At 39.8% G+C, this 19160-nt stretch overlaps 1 protein-coding gene across 1 annotated transcript in view; it reads left to right on the top strand.

The window, feature by feature from the left end:
• Nucleotides 1-19160, top strand: part of PCDH15 (protocadherin related 15) — an 810754-nt gene that overhangs the window by 623453 nt on the left and 168141 nt on the right. Inside the window, exons 23-24 of the mRNA XM_087701782.1 lie at nt 9297-9602; nt 15029-15253. Coding sequence (XP_087557908.1) covers nt 9297-9602; nt 15029-15253 — 531 coding nt within the window. The remainder of the gene's footprint in view (nt 1-9296; nt 9603-15028; nt 15254-19160) is intronic.

Raw genomic sequence — 19160 nt, 5'->3', positions numbered from 1 at the left:
CTTAATGTCACAGTAGGAGTCCTTGCTCAAAGCAGGAAAGATAATAGATTATGTTGGAATTAAGCTTTTGCATTATTCACAATTGCAGAGTTTGAATATTTTCTGTTTTGGCAAAGCCAGCTTCATACAGTATTTCCTGGGCTAATGCACAGAATGTACATCTGTGCATTAGCCCAGGAAAATAGTAAATATTCATAGTAAATATTCATTTACTATGAATATTTTCCTCTTTTAGGGGCTCAATGACAGATTTAATATTTGGGAAATATTATAGCAAATATTATAGAAATAGAAATAGCAAATGAATTAACTACTCCTTTTTACATGTGTAAAACACCTGATTCTAGCCAATATATCACCTTAAGGATGGCATTCTGTCTTGGATATTGATAAAGGAACATGGAAACTGTCCTAAATAGATGAAGCACAATTAAATCCTATTAAAATGTTGATACTTAAAACCATCATTAAATTCTTGTTCATCATTAATTTCACCTGCCACATTCTTACCAAGGACTTGAAATAAGTCAAATGTCCATTGGGTCTTCTCGACAATAGTGATGTGGGAATAATGGCAGAGACCTGCTCCCACAGGATGTGCCATAGTGTACATGAAACAATGAAAGCGCATAGGAATGTGGAAAACAGGATGAATGAATCCTAAAAATAACTGGCCATAGCCAGCTTTGGCCGCCTAAGTGATAACATTGTATGCTAATGAGTGCAATAAGAATGAAAGGGGCTTTCAGAGTCTGTTCTGAGCTCTCATCCCGAGACATCTTGCCTGAGTGTCTTATTCCTCAAGAGAGACCACCACATAGTGATGGATTTAGAAATGTTCTATATGGAAGATTGGAGTAAGAAATGGAAAGTTCACAGCATTTATCCCATTTTGCTGGTTTATCTATTAAACTTTCCTGGAAAAACTGTTCATGCTAATCTATGCAGATAACTATTATCCCGTTGTCATAAATTAGCTATATAAAAGGAAAATACATGCTTACAAACATTATACATACACGAGTCCTCTACTTGTCTGGCATTTTCACTCTGGTTATGTGTGGTGAGACTATAAAGAAGAACAGTATGAAAGTCCACCATCTGTGTCATTTCATTTCACATTGAGAAGCAACTTCAGAGACCAGTGAGATATCTAAATTTCCACTAGGGCAAAGGTAGAAATTTAAAAGTCATATTTTGTTCCCAGCTACGAGCTTATAAAGATACCATGAAATATTTGAAATTCAATACCCCTTACTCCTCTAGTGTGTCACGTTAGCACAGCATCAAAACAGATGATCCTTAAAAATGAAAAGGAGCAACTTGAAAATTAACTAAAAGTGCCAGGCTACTTGAGAAAATTAATAAATAAAATTAAGTACATAAGTAAGAACTAGGACAATTGTTCTTAACAAGATTTAATCTCACTATTTTTATCCTTGCATTTGTATGCTTATGTCTGCTTCCATCCAACAAGAGTTGTATCAATGCCCTTCTTTCAGATACCTTAATTATAGATGATAACTTTGGGGGGAAAAAACTGTCTGGCTAGCTCATCTGCTTATTTTATTACTTTTTCATGTTGCATGGAAGATTAACCTACAGAAATAAGAAGAGAACATTTTGATGGTTAAGAAAGTCCAACATCTGTTATACAGATGTTTTTTTTTAAAAAAAACCCTTTGCATAGAATATTTTTTTAAAGTTTTTTTTTTTTACACTTCAGTATTTAAACAATAGTCTTGAAAGATACTTGCTACTTTATTCTGCTAGCTGGAAGCCCTTATTAAATGTTTAATTTACCATCACTAATAGCTAAACAAATTCTACATTGTTGGAAAAAAAAATACTGTTAGAAACAAATGCTGATCAAAAAGAACTGTGACTTAAATATCTGGTTCCTGGTCTATTGCTATTGATACAGGTATTTCTTCAATGAAAGACCACATATATCAGAATATCCTGGTATAGGGTTCATGCTGCTTTTTCTGGTGTATGTACTTACACATACCCTTAGGCAGGGGTGTCATACACAATTTCATCAGGGTTGTGTTTTACTTTAGGGGGGGAGATGGGCATGGCCACCGTAGGCATGGCCAGGTCAACATCACTCATGTTAGCAATAGCAATAGCAGTTAGACTTATATACCGCTTCATAGGGCTTTCAGCCCTCTCTAAGCGGTTTACAGAGTCAGCATATCCCCCCCACAGTCTGGGTCCTCATTTTACCCACCTCGGAAGGATGGAAGGCTGAGTCAACCTTGAGCCAGTGAGATTTGAACAGCCGAACTGCAGAACTGCAGTCAGCTGAAATAGCCTGCAGTGCTGCACTCTAACCACTGCGCCACCTCGGCTCCTGTTGGGGGCGCCTGTGGTGGCCCTGGCACTCTGCCAGTGAAAATGGACTCCTGAGCTCTGTTTTCGCCTGCGATGGCCTCCAGCCAAAACAGAGCTCAGGAGGGCCGTCTGTGATTCTCTTAAGCTGTTTTCAGCTGTGATGACCTCCTGTAACACTCTGCCAGCAAAAACAGAGCTGGTCCTTCCCTGTTTTCAGAGTGGCCCTGGGGGCCAGATCTACGCAACCTGTGGACTGAATCCTGTTCCCGGGCCTTGAGTTTGACACCCTACCCTTAGGCAAATATGCCAACTGAATGACTTTGAGCCAATTTGATGGGTTTACCATTTTTAACAAAATAAAGAACAGAAATGAAAACTGTCTTCTATAAAGACATTTATAAAGAGCCGAGGTGGCACAGTGGTTAGGGTGCAGTACTGCAGGCCACTTCAGCTGACTGTTATCTGCAGTTCAGCGGTTCTAATCTCACCGGCTCAAGGTTGACTCAGCCTTCCATCCTTCCGAGGTGGGTGAAATGAGGACCCAGACTGTGGGGGCGATATGCTGACTCTGTAAACCGCTTAGAGAGGGCTGAAAGCCCTATGAAGCGGTATATAAGTCTAACTGCTATTGCTATTGCTGCATTTACCTGTGATACAGATACAACTAGAGTTGCTTCTTTAAAGATGATTGTAAGTAGCTCTGGTGGTATTAGTTGCTCACTCTTGTTGCATCTCCTGTTCTTTGTATGTTTTGAAGTGAAATATACAGACATATTTCATTTTACAGTACTGAGCTCTGATACAGAACTGATTTTTAAATTCCAACCCATGAAAATAAGATTTAAAGTCCTTGATTAAGTTAAAAAGTGCAAAATAATATATACCGTATATACTCAAGTATAAGCCGAGTTTTTCAGCCCACTTTTTGGGCTGAAAAAAGCCGCCTCGGCTTATACTCGAGTCAGTGAAAAATTTGCCTGAAATGGAGGAGAAAAAGGGGCGGGGCCATGCCGCTGGGTGACGCTCGTGAATGGCCCGGCTCCCCTGTGAGTTTCCCCTCCCTCTGTGTCAGTTTGCCATGCAGCGCGCACCACACCATCCCCCCTCCTCACGTTCTAATGTAATGCAGGGCTGTCTTACGATTCCCCTTCCTCCCCCTCCTGCCGCTCTGCAACGATGTCCCACCTCCTCCTTGTTATGGCAAGCAGCCACATAGCGATGTCCCACCTCCTCTGGTACAGTGATCCAATGATAGGAATCACTGTGCCGTGTGTCATAGGAGGCGGGACATCGCTCCCGCGGCTGCACGGGACATCATTACCGGTAGCTGCTGCATTTCCCACCCTAGGCTTATACTCGAGTCAATAACTTTTCCAGTTTTTTGTGGTAAAATTAGGTGCCTCGGCTTATATTCGGGTCGGCCTATACTCGAGTATATACGGTATGTATTTCCAATTTTCATCATGCCACTATGAACTGTGACAAGATATGATAGTGTTAAATGCAAACTCAGCTTCTACAATCTCTCTTCCTGGAACCTAGTTTTTAATACCCAGATCATCTCTCGTGATCCTTACTGAACTTATGTTTTTCAACTGTGATGCTGAGAATCAAACACAACAGTTACATAAACAATAAATAATAAATAACTAGTTTTGAGGTATGCACTCTCATTTCCATGATAACTGAGGAACAGCATATTAACATGCAATTTAATTTGGCAGCAACATTTCAGTTGGCAATTAATCTTTTAAAAATTTACTCTTGTCTAATGGGTATTATAATCCAGCTACCAGCTGTTCAGTTGCTTTTGTGTGCAAAAGTATCTGTGAACACACATTGCTTTTGCTTATATACATCTGTCATGTATTAAACTAGTAAAAAGATAGTGTGCTGGTATTATCTCAGCTGAAATCCTCGGAACACACTATGCCCAGTTCTCCAGCATCAAGGTCTTACCTCTTTTTAAATGAGATTCTAAAAAAAATCTTATTTTAATTATGTAAATAACTCCCTTTTTACAATCCTGTAATCCTTTAATTCGGGGTAGAATTGAGGCAACTGGATAGAGTTGAGCGTTTACTGGCCGGATGCCCTTACTGACACCACGTGGAGTTAGCAGCAGATATATTTTTTCTTTGTGACCTAGGAGGGAAACATCTGCCGCTACCTAGAATTGAACTCTGAACCTTCGGGGTGGGAGGCAACAGTGTTTTACCACTAGGCCACCATGCCGCTTTCCAGTATAACCAGTCTTGGCAAACTTGAACTAAAATACTATCTTGAATGAAGACAAACGTGTTATTTATTGGTTCAGTCAAGTTTTCCAGCTTTTCAAAGGTGAAGGTTAGATAATTCTGAAATATATCCTTATCTCCAAGTTTTGGAGCTCACCTCTTATTTAGACATGCTGCTGGATATCAGTCATTTCTAACAACTGATGCCATGGAAGATCTACAGCAAGCTTTCCTAAGCTGAAATTCTTCATCATACCCATGAATCAATCACGGGTGCATTTGTGTCTCTATAGGCTAAGGAAAGCAGTGATAGGCTTTTCAGCCTAATTTGATTTTCAGCTGCTGATTGGCGAAGCAGCTGCCAAGGAAGTCGAGGTATATAGTCATCCATATTAAGAAATTGTTTGTAAAGATGTATTAACAGCGAAGTAGAAATAGCGGCAAAACTGTTAACATCTATTGTATTGATGGAGTGCAGAAAGGAGACGACTGTATGATTTTTATTAACTGTTTTAATTAAGTTTTAATGGATTTCCATGAGGATAAATGGTTTCATTATCTGTTCACACTGAGCATCCTGGCAGGATATTAAATGCCTTTGAAAACTTCCTGACAGCAGTTTGGATAATTAGGGACTTTCTATTGCTTATCTTCTGAAATCACCTGGAAGCTCTTTTATAAGTACATGCAGGTAGAATTGTCTTGTAGAAGCCTGCCCTTCATAAGAGCTACCTGGGTAAATGAAAATGCCTTCATTTGAGTAAGAAGGGAAGGGAGGGGAGGAAAGGAGAGGGCAGAGAAGGGGGAAGAGATGGAAGAAGAGAGAGAGGAAGACAAGAGAAGAGGAGAAAAGGAAGAGAAGATAAAATTTATTTTTATGTATTTAGCCTAAGGTGATGTTACATTACCTGTCCTATTGCTGTCAGTCCATGACTGATAGCAAGCACAGTTTTAGTATAGATAGTTGTCAACTTACAACAGTTCATTTAGCATTCGAAGTTTTTAGGATGGCAGCGAGGGTTGTTTCTCGGCACGTCTTCGAGATCTTCGTTAAATCAATTTCGTTGTATTAAAGTACATCGACAATAAAGATTATACTTACTTACAGTGGCACTAAAGAAAGTGATTTGTGACCCTTTTTCATAAAATATGGATGCTCTGCAACTTGTTCACATTTATGACGGTTGTAGTGTTCCCATGGTCATATAATCACCTTTTCTGACAAGCAACGTCAATGAAGAAGCCGGAGTCGCTGAAAAATTGTCTTGCCAATTTAACAGCTGCACTGGTTCACTTAACAACTGTGACATGAAAGGTTATAAAACAGGGCAAAACTCAGTTAACAAATATAAATATAGCAATATAAATGTTGAGCTCAATTGTGGTCGTACATCAAGGACTACCTCAGAGGTGGGTTCCTACCAGTTCGCACCTATTCGGTAGAACCGGTTCGTCAAATCTACGGAACCGGTTAGAAAAGGTTCCACCAGTGGACCCGGAAAGCAGGCCACACCTACAGAAGAGGTTCTAAAATTTTTTGAAACCCACCACTGGTCCTTGGATATGATTATTCTACACTATCATGCTCATATTTATAAAACTCAGTGCCTCTGTGAAAGGTAAGGATGACTACTGTGTTTGTGGTGCAATCAGAACATTGCGTGTGTTGGAGTTGTTTTAACGCAAACCAAAGATGCCTTTTAAAAAACAAGTTGACATCCTATTCTTATGCATGCCAGTGCTGTGTGTGAGGTAATTTAAGGTGGTTCTGACAAGTGTCGTCAGCATCTTCATATCCGGTCACATGGGCAGCAAGCCACTCCCATCCGGTCACATGGGCGGCACGCCACTCCCACAAAGGAGGCCACACCCACAGAGTAGGTTCGAACAATTTTTGAAACCCACCACTGGACTACCTGTACTTGGACAAATTTCTCTGATCTCTGCCACTGAGGATTTTAATCAGAGGTAGAAAAATAGTATTTAAAGCTCATCTTTACTAACTTGATAAGTGTGGATAAGCCAAATATACCAATTTATCATCACTGGGCTACTACAGTGATAGATCTGCTGCATCAAATGGTCAGCTACCAGAGCTATCAGAAAAGGCTAACCTCTTTTTTTGTATTAAATATGTTTGAAGAAATACATATCCCATTCGAGAGATAAACGTGAAGTTCCAAAAGCATTTATGCAGTATGAAAGTCAATAATATTTAAGCAGTATTATGAGCATTCCATCATTAACAATTTATTAGACCTTTGCAGTCATAGCTATCATAATAGATCACTAACAAAGACAGGTTTTATATCACCATGGATGACATAAATTGCAAGTGTAAAAATCTCTACCAGCTGATGAAAAAATGGAAATGAAAAAATGGACTGACCAACTTCAGACTGTGCTGAACTCTTGTGCATATTTCCATCCTACTTCAAAAGATATTCAGTGATGTTACTTTTTAGGGAACATTCTTGTAGTTTTTCAAGATAAAAGGGGATACAGTTCAATGACCAAGTGGCTAGACTTTAATCCCTGGCTACTGTAGAGAGAGCAGTGAAAGACTCTAGTCTAAAAGCTGGAGAACTTCAATTCAGAGTAGATATTGTGACTCTGGATGAACCAAAGATCTGAGTTACACAAGACAACTTTCTATGTTCTTTTCACGTGGCATTTCTCCCCTCCCCCTTACAAGTCATGTGAAGTTGCCAAAAAGATTCTTAAATATTAATTACCCTACTGTGATTTTTCTTCCTGTCCTACATGTTCCAACAAAGTGACTATGGTACCTTCTAACGAGCTTTAGGAGATGCATCTTTTCAATTGTGAAAAGAGAATAATCTATGGTCCAAAATTCTATTGACCCAAATACTGTGAGCCTTCAAGAAAGCTCTTAAGCTTGCATGTTCCAGAAAGAGTTGTTCCCTTGATGATAGATGGACATATCCTAGTTGAATATATATGATTATGACCCAATTATGTGATTTGTTTCATTCCCAGGGGTTTTTGTTGGTGATGTTCTTAGGATATTGTGATTTTTTTTCAAATATACCGAATTTCTGTGCTACCTAGAGTTTCAATCTGGCGAGTTGGGTGACAATAAATCAATGCACCTCTTTCTAAGCTGGCCTTTAGAGAAGGCGTGGTATTTTCTAATAGGACATCATTCCATCGTTTTATCCATGAAAATAGCCCAATTCTATTCCGTTGTAGTTGCCACCAGGAAGCATTGGGTTTAAACTTGACAATATGGTTCCTTGGTTTTTTTTTAGCCTTTTCTTTACATGATTTGTTTTTCTTTTTAAAAAAGTATGTTGTTACTTGACTTTCTTTCTTTGGTGCTTGCCTGTAAATAAATAATAATGATAATAATAATGCCTGTAAATAAATAATAATGATATAAATAATAATGATAATAATAATGCCTGTAAATAAATAATAATGATACATTTTGTTCTCTGGGGAAACACATGGATCACCTGATCACTAGTTTTGATTTTTGTTTTTAGAGTTTTTTATTAGGCAGCAAACACTTCCCCCTATAGAGATAAAAATAAAAATAAACAGTTTTGGATAATTTCCAGAAGTATCTAATATTCAATTATTGCCCTTAATTCATTCATTCTTTGACCAAGAGCAATGAATTAATTGTTTCTTATAAAACAAAGAGGGAAGAAAACAGCTAGAGATTTAAAACAACATTTTAAAAAATTAGAAATAGCTGTCCTGAAAAGCAAAACTAGCTAACTGATAATCTATGGTTTGGAATATACTGGTAATTTGCCTTCTGACATCTATGCTTGTTGGATGTCCATCCTTATAGTTGGTTACTATCAGACATACTTTCATTGGTCCATCCTTATAGTTGGTTACTATCAGACATACTTTCATTGGTTTTCATTGGAAAACTTACAGAAAGTTTTCTGATGGTAAAAACTACTTTCATCCACACATTGTCAGGTGTGAAAGACCAGGTCTATATATTCAAATCCAATTAAACTTAGGTATTGCTAAACAGCTTATGCCAGGGGTGTCAAACTCACATCGTCACAGCAGTGTCATGTGACATATCGGGACTTTTTCCCCCTTCGCTGAACTAGGCGTGGCCAATGCATGTTGCATCCATCCCATGGGTCCTGAGTTTGACAGCCCTGGCCTATGCTATCTTCTTAATTAACAGTTAGCACCTTCCTGGAGTTAGATAAGAGCCCGGGGTGGGTTTCAACCGGTTCGTGGCAGTCCCTGAGAACCAGTTGGTCGGCGAACCCGGAAGTAGGTAACTTCCGGGAACGGCGAAGGGCCCACCAACCCGCCCTCCTTACCCAATTTTGACGAGTTCTGCGCTTCCACGTATGCTCAGGATGCATACAGCGCCTGCACGATCCTCCAGGAGCAGCTGGAGCATCGCACAGACGCTAGTACGCATGTGTGCACCGCGCGCATGCACAAGGACGCCGCCGGCCCCGTTCCAACCGAACCGGTTGGAAAGCGGCGAGAAACCCACCCCTGATAAGAGCCCATAGATTTCAAGGGAAGTTGGACTTAATCCTCTTGTGGCTACTTAGGGATTCTAGATTGATCCCTCTTTTAACTCCACACCCAGGTTCTGAACACTCCTTCTTTTACACATAAATCTTTTAAGCCAATGATCCTGATGTATGCATAATGAGTTATAATTTTTCAACTTTAATATGTTTGTGTGTTTTTTTATATATATTTTAGGCTACCGACCCAGATGCTGGAGTAAACGGCCAAGTCCATTATAGTTTAGCAAACTTTAATAATGTTTTTCGCATCACATCCAACGGTAGCATTTACACTTCGGTGAAGCTAAACAGAGAGAAAAAAGATTATTATGAACTCGTTGCTGAAGCCACAGATGGAGCCGTGGATGCACGTCGTACAACATTAACTCTGGGAATCAGAGTCCTGGATATTGATGACAACAGTCCTGTGTTTACAAACGCCTCCTATACGGTTTCAATTCCCGAAAACCTGGCTCCGGGCACAGTATTCCTTCGTTTAGAGGTAAAGGAGCCATGAGTTTCAAAAGACGTTGATGGCTAAGAAAAAGTGCTATAAAGTATGAACGTGTTTTCTTTGAAACGTTTTCAGAAGTGGCTTTGCCCTTGCCCTAGAACAGACAGAGAGTAGTTGGTCCAAAGTCACCTGCCTCATTTCCGTGCCTAAGGCAGAATTAAAACTTATTGCCTACTAGTTCAGCACTTTTATTTATTTATTTATTTATTTATTTATTTATTTATTTATTTATTTATTTATTTATTTATTTTTATTTTATGCACATAAGCACATCAACAGAACACATAAACCCATTAACAAAAATAACCACATAACTTAAAAACAACATAGGAACAATAAGTTCCATCGTATATCATACAGCAGTTCCGAATCGGTTTCTTTGCAGTTATGTGTTTTCCCTCCTATACATTTCTATCTTGCATTCGTAATCTCGTATTCATGATCCATTTTTATATACATTCTTTATTTATTTATACTTAGCTAATTATGATCAAGTATTATTTACCTATATTGTCCTTTTTATTTTTACTGTCGTTTATCTCTTACATACAGTTCTAGGTATACATTCACATAGTTATTCTTTTTCTTTGCCATTCTTATATCATTATTATTATTATTCCATCTAAAAGGTTATAAGGTTATAATTTGGAATGTATTGTTTACATCCTTCACACTTGCTATGACACCACCTTATTTTCTCTTTCTTTTCTTTTCTCCCTCCCTCTCCTACCCTTCCTTCCTCCTCTCCTTCCCCTTCTTCCCTCCCTTACTTCTGCCCTACTCCTACCCTCTGTCTTCTCCTTCCTACCCTCTTTCCTTCTCTTTTTCTCTTCTTCCTCCCTCCTCTCCTTCTCTTTCTCTCCCTCCCACCCACCTCTCCTTACCTCTTTCTTCTTCCCCTACCTCTCCGCCACATCTCACGTTATTTTCTTTCTTTCTTTTCTCCCTCCCTTCCTTCTCTACTTTCTTCCTTCCTCCTCTCCTTCCCCTTCTTCCTTCCCTTACTTCTCCCCTACTCCTACCCTCTGTCTTCTCCTTCCTACCCTCTTTCCTTCTCTTTTTCTCTCTTCCTCCCTCCTCTCCTTCTCTTTCTCTCCCTCCCACCCACCTCTCCTTACCTCTTTCTTCTTCCCTTACCTCTCTGCCACATCTCACTTTATTTTCTTCTTTCTTTTCTTTTCTCCCTCCCTTCCTTCTCTACTTCCTTCCTTCCTCCTCTCCCTTCCCCTTCTTCCTTCCCTTACTTCTGCCCTACTCCTACCCTCTGTCTTCTCCTTCCTACCCTCTTCCTTCACTTTTTCTCTCTTCCTCCCTCCTCTCCTTCTCTTTCTCTCCCTCCCACCCACCTCTCCTTACCTCTTTCTTCTTCCCCTACCTCTCCGCCACATCTCACGTTATTTTCTTTCTTTTCTTTTCTCCCTCCCTTCCTTCTCTACTTTCTTCCTTCCTCCTCTCCTTCCCCTTCTTCCTTCCCTTACTTCTCCCCTACTCCTACCCTCTGTCTTCTCCTTCCTACCCTCTTTCCTTCTCTTTTCTCTCTTCCTCCCTCCTCTCCTTCTCTTTCTCTCCCTCCCACCCACCTCTCCTTACCTCTTTCTTCTTCCCTTACCTCTCTGCCACATCTCACTTTATTTTCTCTTTCTTTTCCTTTTCTCCCTCCCTTCCTTCTCTACTTCCTTCCTTCCTCCTCTCCTTCCCCTTCTTCCTTCCCTTACTTCTGCCCTACTCCTACCCTCTGTCTTCTCCTTCCTACCCTCTTTCCTTCACTTTTTCTCTCTTCCTCCCTCCTCTCCTTCTCTTTCTCTCCATCCCACCCACCTCTCCTTACCTCTTTCTTCTTCCCCTACCTCTCCGCCACATCTCACGTTATTTTCTTTCTTTTCTTTTCTCCCTCCCTTCCTTCTCTACTTTCTTCCTTCCTCCTCTCCTTCCCCTTCTTCCTTCCCTTACTTCTCCCCTACTCCTACCCTCTGTCTTCTCCTTCCTACCCTCTTTCCTTCTCTTTTTCTCTCTTTCCTCCCCTCCTCTCCTTCTCTTTCCTCCCCTCCCACCCACCTCTCCTTACCTCTTTCTTCTTCCCTTACCTCTCTGCCACATCTCACTTTATTTTCTCTTTCTTTTCTTTTCTCCCTCCCTTCCTTCTCTACTTCCTTCCTTCTCCTCTCCTTCCCCCTCTTCCTTCCTTACTCTTTCTTCACTTTTTCTCTCTTCCTCCCTCCTCTCCTTCTCTTTCTCTCCCTCCCACCCACCTCTCCTTACCTCTTTCTTCTTCCCCTACCTCTCCGCCACATCTCACGTTATTTTCTCTTTCTTTTTCTTTTCTCCCTCCCTTCCTTCTCTACTTCCTTCCTTCCTCCTCTCCTTCCCCCTCTTCCTTCCCTTACTTCTGCCCTACTCCTACCCTCTGTCTTCTCCTTCCTACCCTCTTTCCTTCACTTTTTCTCTCTTCCTCCCTCCTCTCCTTCTCTTTCTCTCCCTCCCACCCACCTCTCCTTACCTCTTTCTTCTTCCCCTACCTCTCCGCCACATCTCACGTTATTTTCTCTTTCTTTTCTTTTCTCCCTCCCTTCCTTCTCTACTTCCTTCCTTCCTCCTCTCCTTCCCCCTCTTCCTTCCCTTACTTCTGCCCTACTCCTACCCTCTGTCTTCTCCTTCCTACCCTCTTTCCTTCACTTTTTCTCTCTTCCTCCCTCCTCTCCTTCTCTTTCTCTCCCTCCCACCCACCTCTCCTTACCTCTTTCTTCTTCCCCTACCTCTCCGCCACATCTCACGTTATTTTCTCTTTCTTTTCTTTTCTCCCTCCCTTCCTTCTCTACTTCCTTCCTTCCTCCTCTCCTTCCCCCTCTTCCTTCCCTTACTTCTGCCCTACTCCTACCCTCTGTCTTCTCCTTCCTACCCTCTTTCCTTCACTTTTTCTCTCTTCCTCCCTCCTCTCCTTCTCTTTCTCTCCCTCCCACCCACCTCTCCTTACCTCTTTCTTCTTCCCCTACCTCTCCGCCACATCTCACGTTATTTTCTCTTTCTTTTCTTTTCTCCCTCCCTTCCTTCTCTACTTCCTTCCTTCCTCCTCTCCTTCCCCTTCTTTCTTCCCTTCATCACTTTTAATCACTGAAGCAAACAGTCTCATCATGTAACTTTCATATATATATATATATATATATATATATATATATATATATATATATATATATATATATATATATATATATATATATATATATATATATATATATATATATATATATATATATATATATATATATATATATATATAACACAAATATAACAAAGGCAACAGTAAAAATATTGGGTTTCTGTCGTGATGGACTCTTGTGACGAGCCGATAGACAGATGATGGAAGCAGTTAGCTTCCTCCCATAATTGGGGCTTACCAGGGGTTGTAAAAAATCTAATATAGGATGATATTACTTATTATTATTATTTTTTGCAATTAAATGATTCATATATAAAAGAATCATTTAATTGCAAAAAATAATAATAAGTAATATCATTATCACGTGTCTCCAGATTATATTTGTAATCTGTAGAACAATTCAGAATAACACAGTTGGGAGGGACCTTGGAGATCTTCTAGTTCAACCCCCTGCTCAAGCCCGAGTTGTCAAGAGGCTGTCCAGCTTTTTCTTAAAAGCCTCCAGTGTTGGAGCACCTAACAACTTCTGAAGGCAGACTGTTTCATTGGTTGAGTGTATTAAAAAATTTCTCCTTAGTTCTAAGTTGCTTCTCTCCTTGATTAGTTTCCATCCGTTGTTTCTTGCTTTGCCTTCTGGTGCTCTGGAAAATAGGTTAATCCTCTCTTCTTTTGTGGCAGCCCCTCAAATATTGGAACACTGCCATCACGTCACTCCAAACAAAAAAAATATTACTAAATATTAAGAGATTTTATATTAATTTAATTAATCATCAGGACATTCAGTGCTTTAAATCAGAAAAAACTACTAACATTCCTTGAGTTATCATTAGAAATATTTCCAGTCCAACATTGAATTGCATTGAATTTTTATAGCTTTGTGCTATTACATCAGTCTTGACTTCTGGCAACAAAGCAAGTCATAGGTTCTCCATAGGTATATAGGAATCCTCCATAGGTTTCCTGATTTCTAACCTGTTGGTTTAACCACCACATCAAACTGTCTCTCAGCTATATTATTATCCTTTGCAAATTTTAACAATCTGTAGAGGCTATTTAAATTCCTATTTTGACACCATTGTAATACAATTTGATAATATAATATATTATAATATAATATAATAACAGAGTTGGAAGGGACCTTGGAGGTCTTCTAGTTCCTGCTTAGGCAGGAAATCCTATACCACTTCAGACAAATAGTTATGCAACCTCTTCTTAAAAACTTCCAGTATTGGAGCATTCATAACTTCTGGAGACAAGTTATTCCACTGATTAATTGTTCTAGCTGTCAGGAAATTTGCTCTTAGTTCTAAGTTGCATCTCTCCTTCATTAGTTTCCACCCATTGCTTTTTGTCCTGCCCTCAGGTGCTTTGGAGAATAAGTTCACTCCCTCTTCTTTGTGAGAGCCCCTGTGATATGGCTTCAATACAATTCTTAAAAAATGAAAGGAAAACATTAATTATAGTTAGAGCTTGTATTATCAGTGCAGCGTATGTGACTGCCGTCTTGTTATATTTACCAAAATATCCCTCAATTTCTTAAAAGTACTCAGTCTCTTGAAACTACCAAATTTCATGGGATGTGATAATTGTATGAGAATCCAGATGTTTTTATACAATTGGTATTTTACTTATCAGCAATTCTGCCATCACACAACACCATGTGATAATATCCAGCTCCTAAAGATATTCCTCATTCTTGATACTTTTAGGTTTGATGCCCTCATAGAGATAAATGGTTTTGAGGGAGATTATTTTTTTTGGAGGGTTGCTTTTGTTTATGTGGGCACATCTGCGCATGTGTGTATCATGCACAGACATGAAATCAATGTTGCAAAAACTGTTTTGAGGGGGGGGTTCCACCACAAATGCGCGAACGACAAAAGCGCGCCTGACTAAACCGCGCCGACAAAACCGCGCCGACAAAACCGCGCCGACGAATGAGCGCTGAAGCGCGCCGACAACAGCGCGCCGACAGAAGCGCGCTGTAAGCCTAACCCTAAACCAAACCCTAAACCTAACCCTAAACCTAACCCTAAACCTAACCCTAAACCTTACCTTAACTTAAATCGCGCTTCTGTCAGCGCGCTTTTGTCGTCGCGCTGTTGTCGTCGCGCTTTTGACATCGCAGTTTTAGCACCGCGGTTTTGTCGCCGCGCTTTTGACGTTCGCGCATATGTCGGGTCACGTTTGAGGGGATGGATTGTCATGTTTTAGTGATGAAATTTGTAAATCCTAAAATCCTGTTCTTCATTTCCTCAAGGCTAAGGACGTTGACCTCGGTTCCAATATTACCTATGGAATACGAAGTCAGGGAGCACTGCAGTTTTTTGCATTGAACAAATTTACAGGTGAACTGTCACTTCGAAAGTCCTTGGATTTTGAGTCCTTTTCTGGCACAGAAGCAACATTCACTTTTTTAGTGGAAGCCTTTGATGTCGGAGGAGCGATGCCCCCAGGCCTTGCAACTGTGACTGTGAGAATAAAGGTAAGAATTATGTTCCGTTCTCCTCTTCTCTGTTCCTATAATCTACGCTCGATGCTTTAAAACAAGACCCAGGCGCGTTTTTAAAAGGATAAAAAAATATTCCGAAAAAGACTTCTTTTTTTCTTTTGTAATCTTGACTCCATTTCATTCATATAGGCTGACTTTAGAAGAATAACTTGTTCAAATTTATAATGCATTTCATCACATAATTAAAGAACTATTTCTTGGTTCATGGATCTGTGAGCTACAAAATTGAACGGGTGAATCTTTTAAAATCCCCCATAGATGGAAAGAAACACTTGACTGAAGTGGCAATATCTATATTGACTGAAGTGGCAGTATCTATATTACAGTTTAAGTCCTCAGAAATCCACAGTTTTATGATCTTTACTTAGGGACCAGCTGCTTGTACGAAGTGAACTTCTATTTTCTGTTATCATGAAGTTCTAACTTTTAATCCACAACATGACTAATTTGCTCTTAAAAATAGAAATGTTTCTGTTTTCATGACCCAAGCAATCTGCTCGGATTGGGAGCTTTAAGTGGTTCTTCACTTGAATGTTTAGATATATATTCCAAATATATAAAAGGTGATAGTGAAAAGCATGACTGGTCCAAACTCATATTTGCAAATGTATATCAAGTTAGTATACAATTGACCAGAGGAATACAGTGACTCAGTGGCTAAGACACTGAGCTTCTCAATCAGAAAGGTCGCAGTTTGGCGGTTCGAATCCCTAATACCGCATAATGGGGTGAGCTCCCATTACTTATCCCAGCTTCTACCAAACTAGCAGTAACACGTAAAAAAGACAAGTAAAAAAATAGGAACCACCTTTGGTAGGAAGGTAACAGTGTTCTGTGCGCCTTCAAGATTTAGTCATACCAGCCACATGACCATGGAGATGTCTTCGGACAGCCCTGGCTCTTTGGCTTTGAAACAGAGATGAGCACCGCCCCCTAGAGTTGGAACGACTAGCACATATGTGCAAGGGGAAACTTTACCTTTATACAATTGATTACTTACCAATTGCAGAATCATATGTATGTATTTATTTACGTAGGATGTGAAACAGCTGTTAATACCCATTTGTGAAATACTGAAAATTGTATCCATGTTGTCAATGGGCTTACATTTAGATATGTTTTCTGAATCACCTGTGAAATTAGTGTTCTAGGATCTTTCTTATGTCTGGAAGATACAATCTTTTATTGTTTTTTTCCCCTTTAGTGCCCAAATATGTTGCAGGAGAGGTAATATATCATTCATCAGTCTCATACAGGACTATTTTTAATGACATAATCAATGGAGAAATCTAATAGTTTCAACACATGCAAAATTTGTAATATCGAGACAGTTTCCTGTGTAACTGGAAATTATTCTCCAATCATTTTCTCAATTCTATTATCCAAGGTCCAATTTTATGGAAGATAGAATTGATTGGAATTTCTTAATGCTGCGTTTTGTTCAACGTAAAAAAAAAATAACCAATAGAAATTCTGTTTAGATCCATTCTTGCTACTTCTTACTCCAGACGTTAAGAAATCGTTATCCATAATAATTGGCATTGTTCGTTTTTCCTAAATTTCAATGCTCTTAAATTTTTCTTTCAAATGTTAACATGAACAGTGAGCTTATTTCTTTATTCATAGCAAGAAAGGTGGGTGACTTTTTATTGTTCTGTCATATCCTACCTGTCAGAGTGTGCACAGTGTGAATACTATTTTGAGACAATCCAGGAGCAAAATGTAGTACCCAGAGGCAGGGGTGCGTTCTTACCGGCTGTATAACACTTGGCAACTGGCAAGTATTTATGACGGTTGCAGTATCCCAGGTCATGTGATCACCATTTTTGACCTTCTGACAAGCAAAGTCAATGGGGCAGCCAGATTCATTTAACTACCGTCTTACTAACTTAACTACTGAAGTGATTCACTTAACTGTGGCAAGATAGGTTGTGAAATGGGGCAAAATTCACTTAACTATCTTGCTTGGCAACAGAACTTTTGGGTTCAATTGTGGTTGTAAGTCAAGTACTACTACCTGTACTGTATTTCTTACCTTGATACCTGGCTTGTATTTTAAATGTGGTTTTGACTCTGCTCTTGGCTTTCAATCATCATCATCATCATCTTCATTTAGCAACCCCACAATCCCTTGCGGGGTGGAATCTGGGCAACTGAATGGAGCTAGAAGAGAGTTTTAGTGGCTGGATGCCCTTCCTGTCGCCAATGTGGAGTTTTGTTCAGCAGATATATTCTCAGTGTGCCCAGAGAGAGAAATATCTGCCTTTACCGAGGATTGAACTCACAGTCTCCTGATTGTGAGGCGAGAGCTCCACCTCTAGGCCACCACATCACTCTGCTGTTGGTTTTCAATGTATCTCACTAAATGCCTTTTAGGAAGTAGGTAGGATGCTGTATCTAATCTGTCTCTTTGTTGAGCTGCAGCTCACGAGAGTAAACTTTCATCTCTTTATGCTTTTTACTCTGGATAATAATATTTTTACATCAATCACTACATTCTTTTACAACCCAGGAAATTATGATACTGATTCTATCATCCTGTAATCAATGAAAAAAAAATTAATTATATAATAGGTTGCTTTTCTGCTTTTGTGAGTTTTGATCTTTGTATTAGATTGCTAAAAAAAATGAATGCATCCAAGACACAAAAGTCAATATTTTTGATTTGTGATATTTGGATTGAAAAATCCTCCATTTAAAGTACAGTACTCACATTTCCTTATCAGCCACTTATTTCATGTCAATGTATAGATAATAAATTTTCCCTGAAGATTTGAATAGGAGCCATGTTATAACCACTACTATTCTGCTGAAAGATTTCCCCCCCCCCCTAACAGTATCATCTGCGGTTTTATTGGTTCATGTGCAAGACCTTCACCTTAGATGCTATGCTCTCCCATTCATTTTTAATAATGTGTCATCTCTGTGCCTACATAACAAATAAAGATATTGCCTGGAGGAAAAAAAATCTAAAACTATCCATCTGTTTCTTGATAGTATTGATTTTCTGTCTGAACTCTTCAGACAGTTATATTATAGAAAAAGCTTAAAAGTATGTTGGGGAGTATTTGAACTGAATGTTGAGTGATGTCCAGTAAAGGATATCCTAGTTCATAGAACCAGATTTCTTATGAAGAAAACAACATAGGAAAGAATGTATACCAAAAGTTATGGAGACCGGAAATAACATATACCGTATATACTCAAGTATAAGCCAAGTTTTTCAGCCCACTTTTTGGGCTGAAAAAAGCCGCCTCGGCTTATACTCGAGTCAGTGAAAAATTTGCCCGAAATGGAGGAGAAAAAGGGGCGGGGCCATGCCACTGGGTGACGCTCGTGAATGGCCCGGCGCCCCTGTGAGTTTCCCCTCCCTCTGTGTCAGTTTGCCGTGCAGCGCGCACTGCACCATCCCCCCTCCTCACGTTCTAATGTAATGCAGGGCTGTCTTATGATTCCCCTTCCTCCCCCTCCTGCCGCTCTGCAACGATGTCCCACCTCCTCCTTGTTATGGCAAGCAGCCACATAGCGATGTCCCACCTCCTCTGGTACAGTGATCCAATGATAGGAATCACTGTGCCGTGTGTCATAGGAGGCGGGACATCGCTCCCGCGGCTGCACGGGACATCATCATCACAGCGGGACATCAGCATCATGAGGTGAGTGAAGTATTTCATTGAATACACCGCTAGTTTACTGTTTTTCTTTGAAATAAATATTCAAAAACATTATTGGTATCTATTTTTATTTTTGAAATTTACCGGTAGCTGCTGCATTTCCCACCCTAGGCTTATACTCGAGTCAATAACTTTTCCAGTTTTTTGTGGTAAAATTAGGTGCCTCGGCTTATATTTGGGTCAGCCTATACTCGAGTATATATGGT

Source organism: Thamnophis sirtalis, unplaced genomic scaffold (assembly GCF_051295495.1).
Source record: "Thamnophis sirtalis isolate CommonGarterSnake01/CBP01778 unplaced genomic scaffold, rThaSir2_p1.2 scaffold_15, whole genome shotgun sequence".
NCBI classification, from domain to species: Eukaryota; Metazoa; Chordata; class Lepidosauria; order Squamata; family Natricidae; genus Thamnophis; species Thamnophis sirtalis.
The sequence above is the reverse complement of the archived record's forward strand: the minus strand, read 5'-3'. Positions and strand labels throughout refer to the sequence as shown.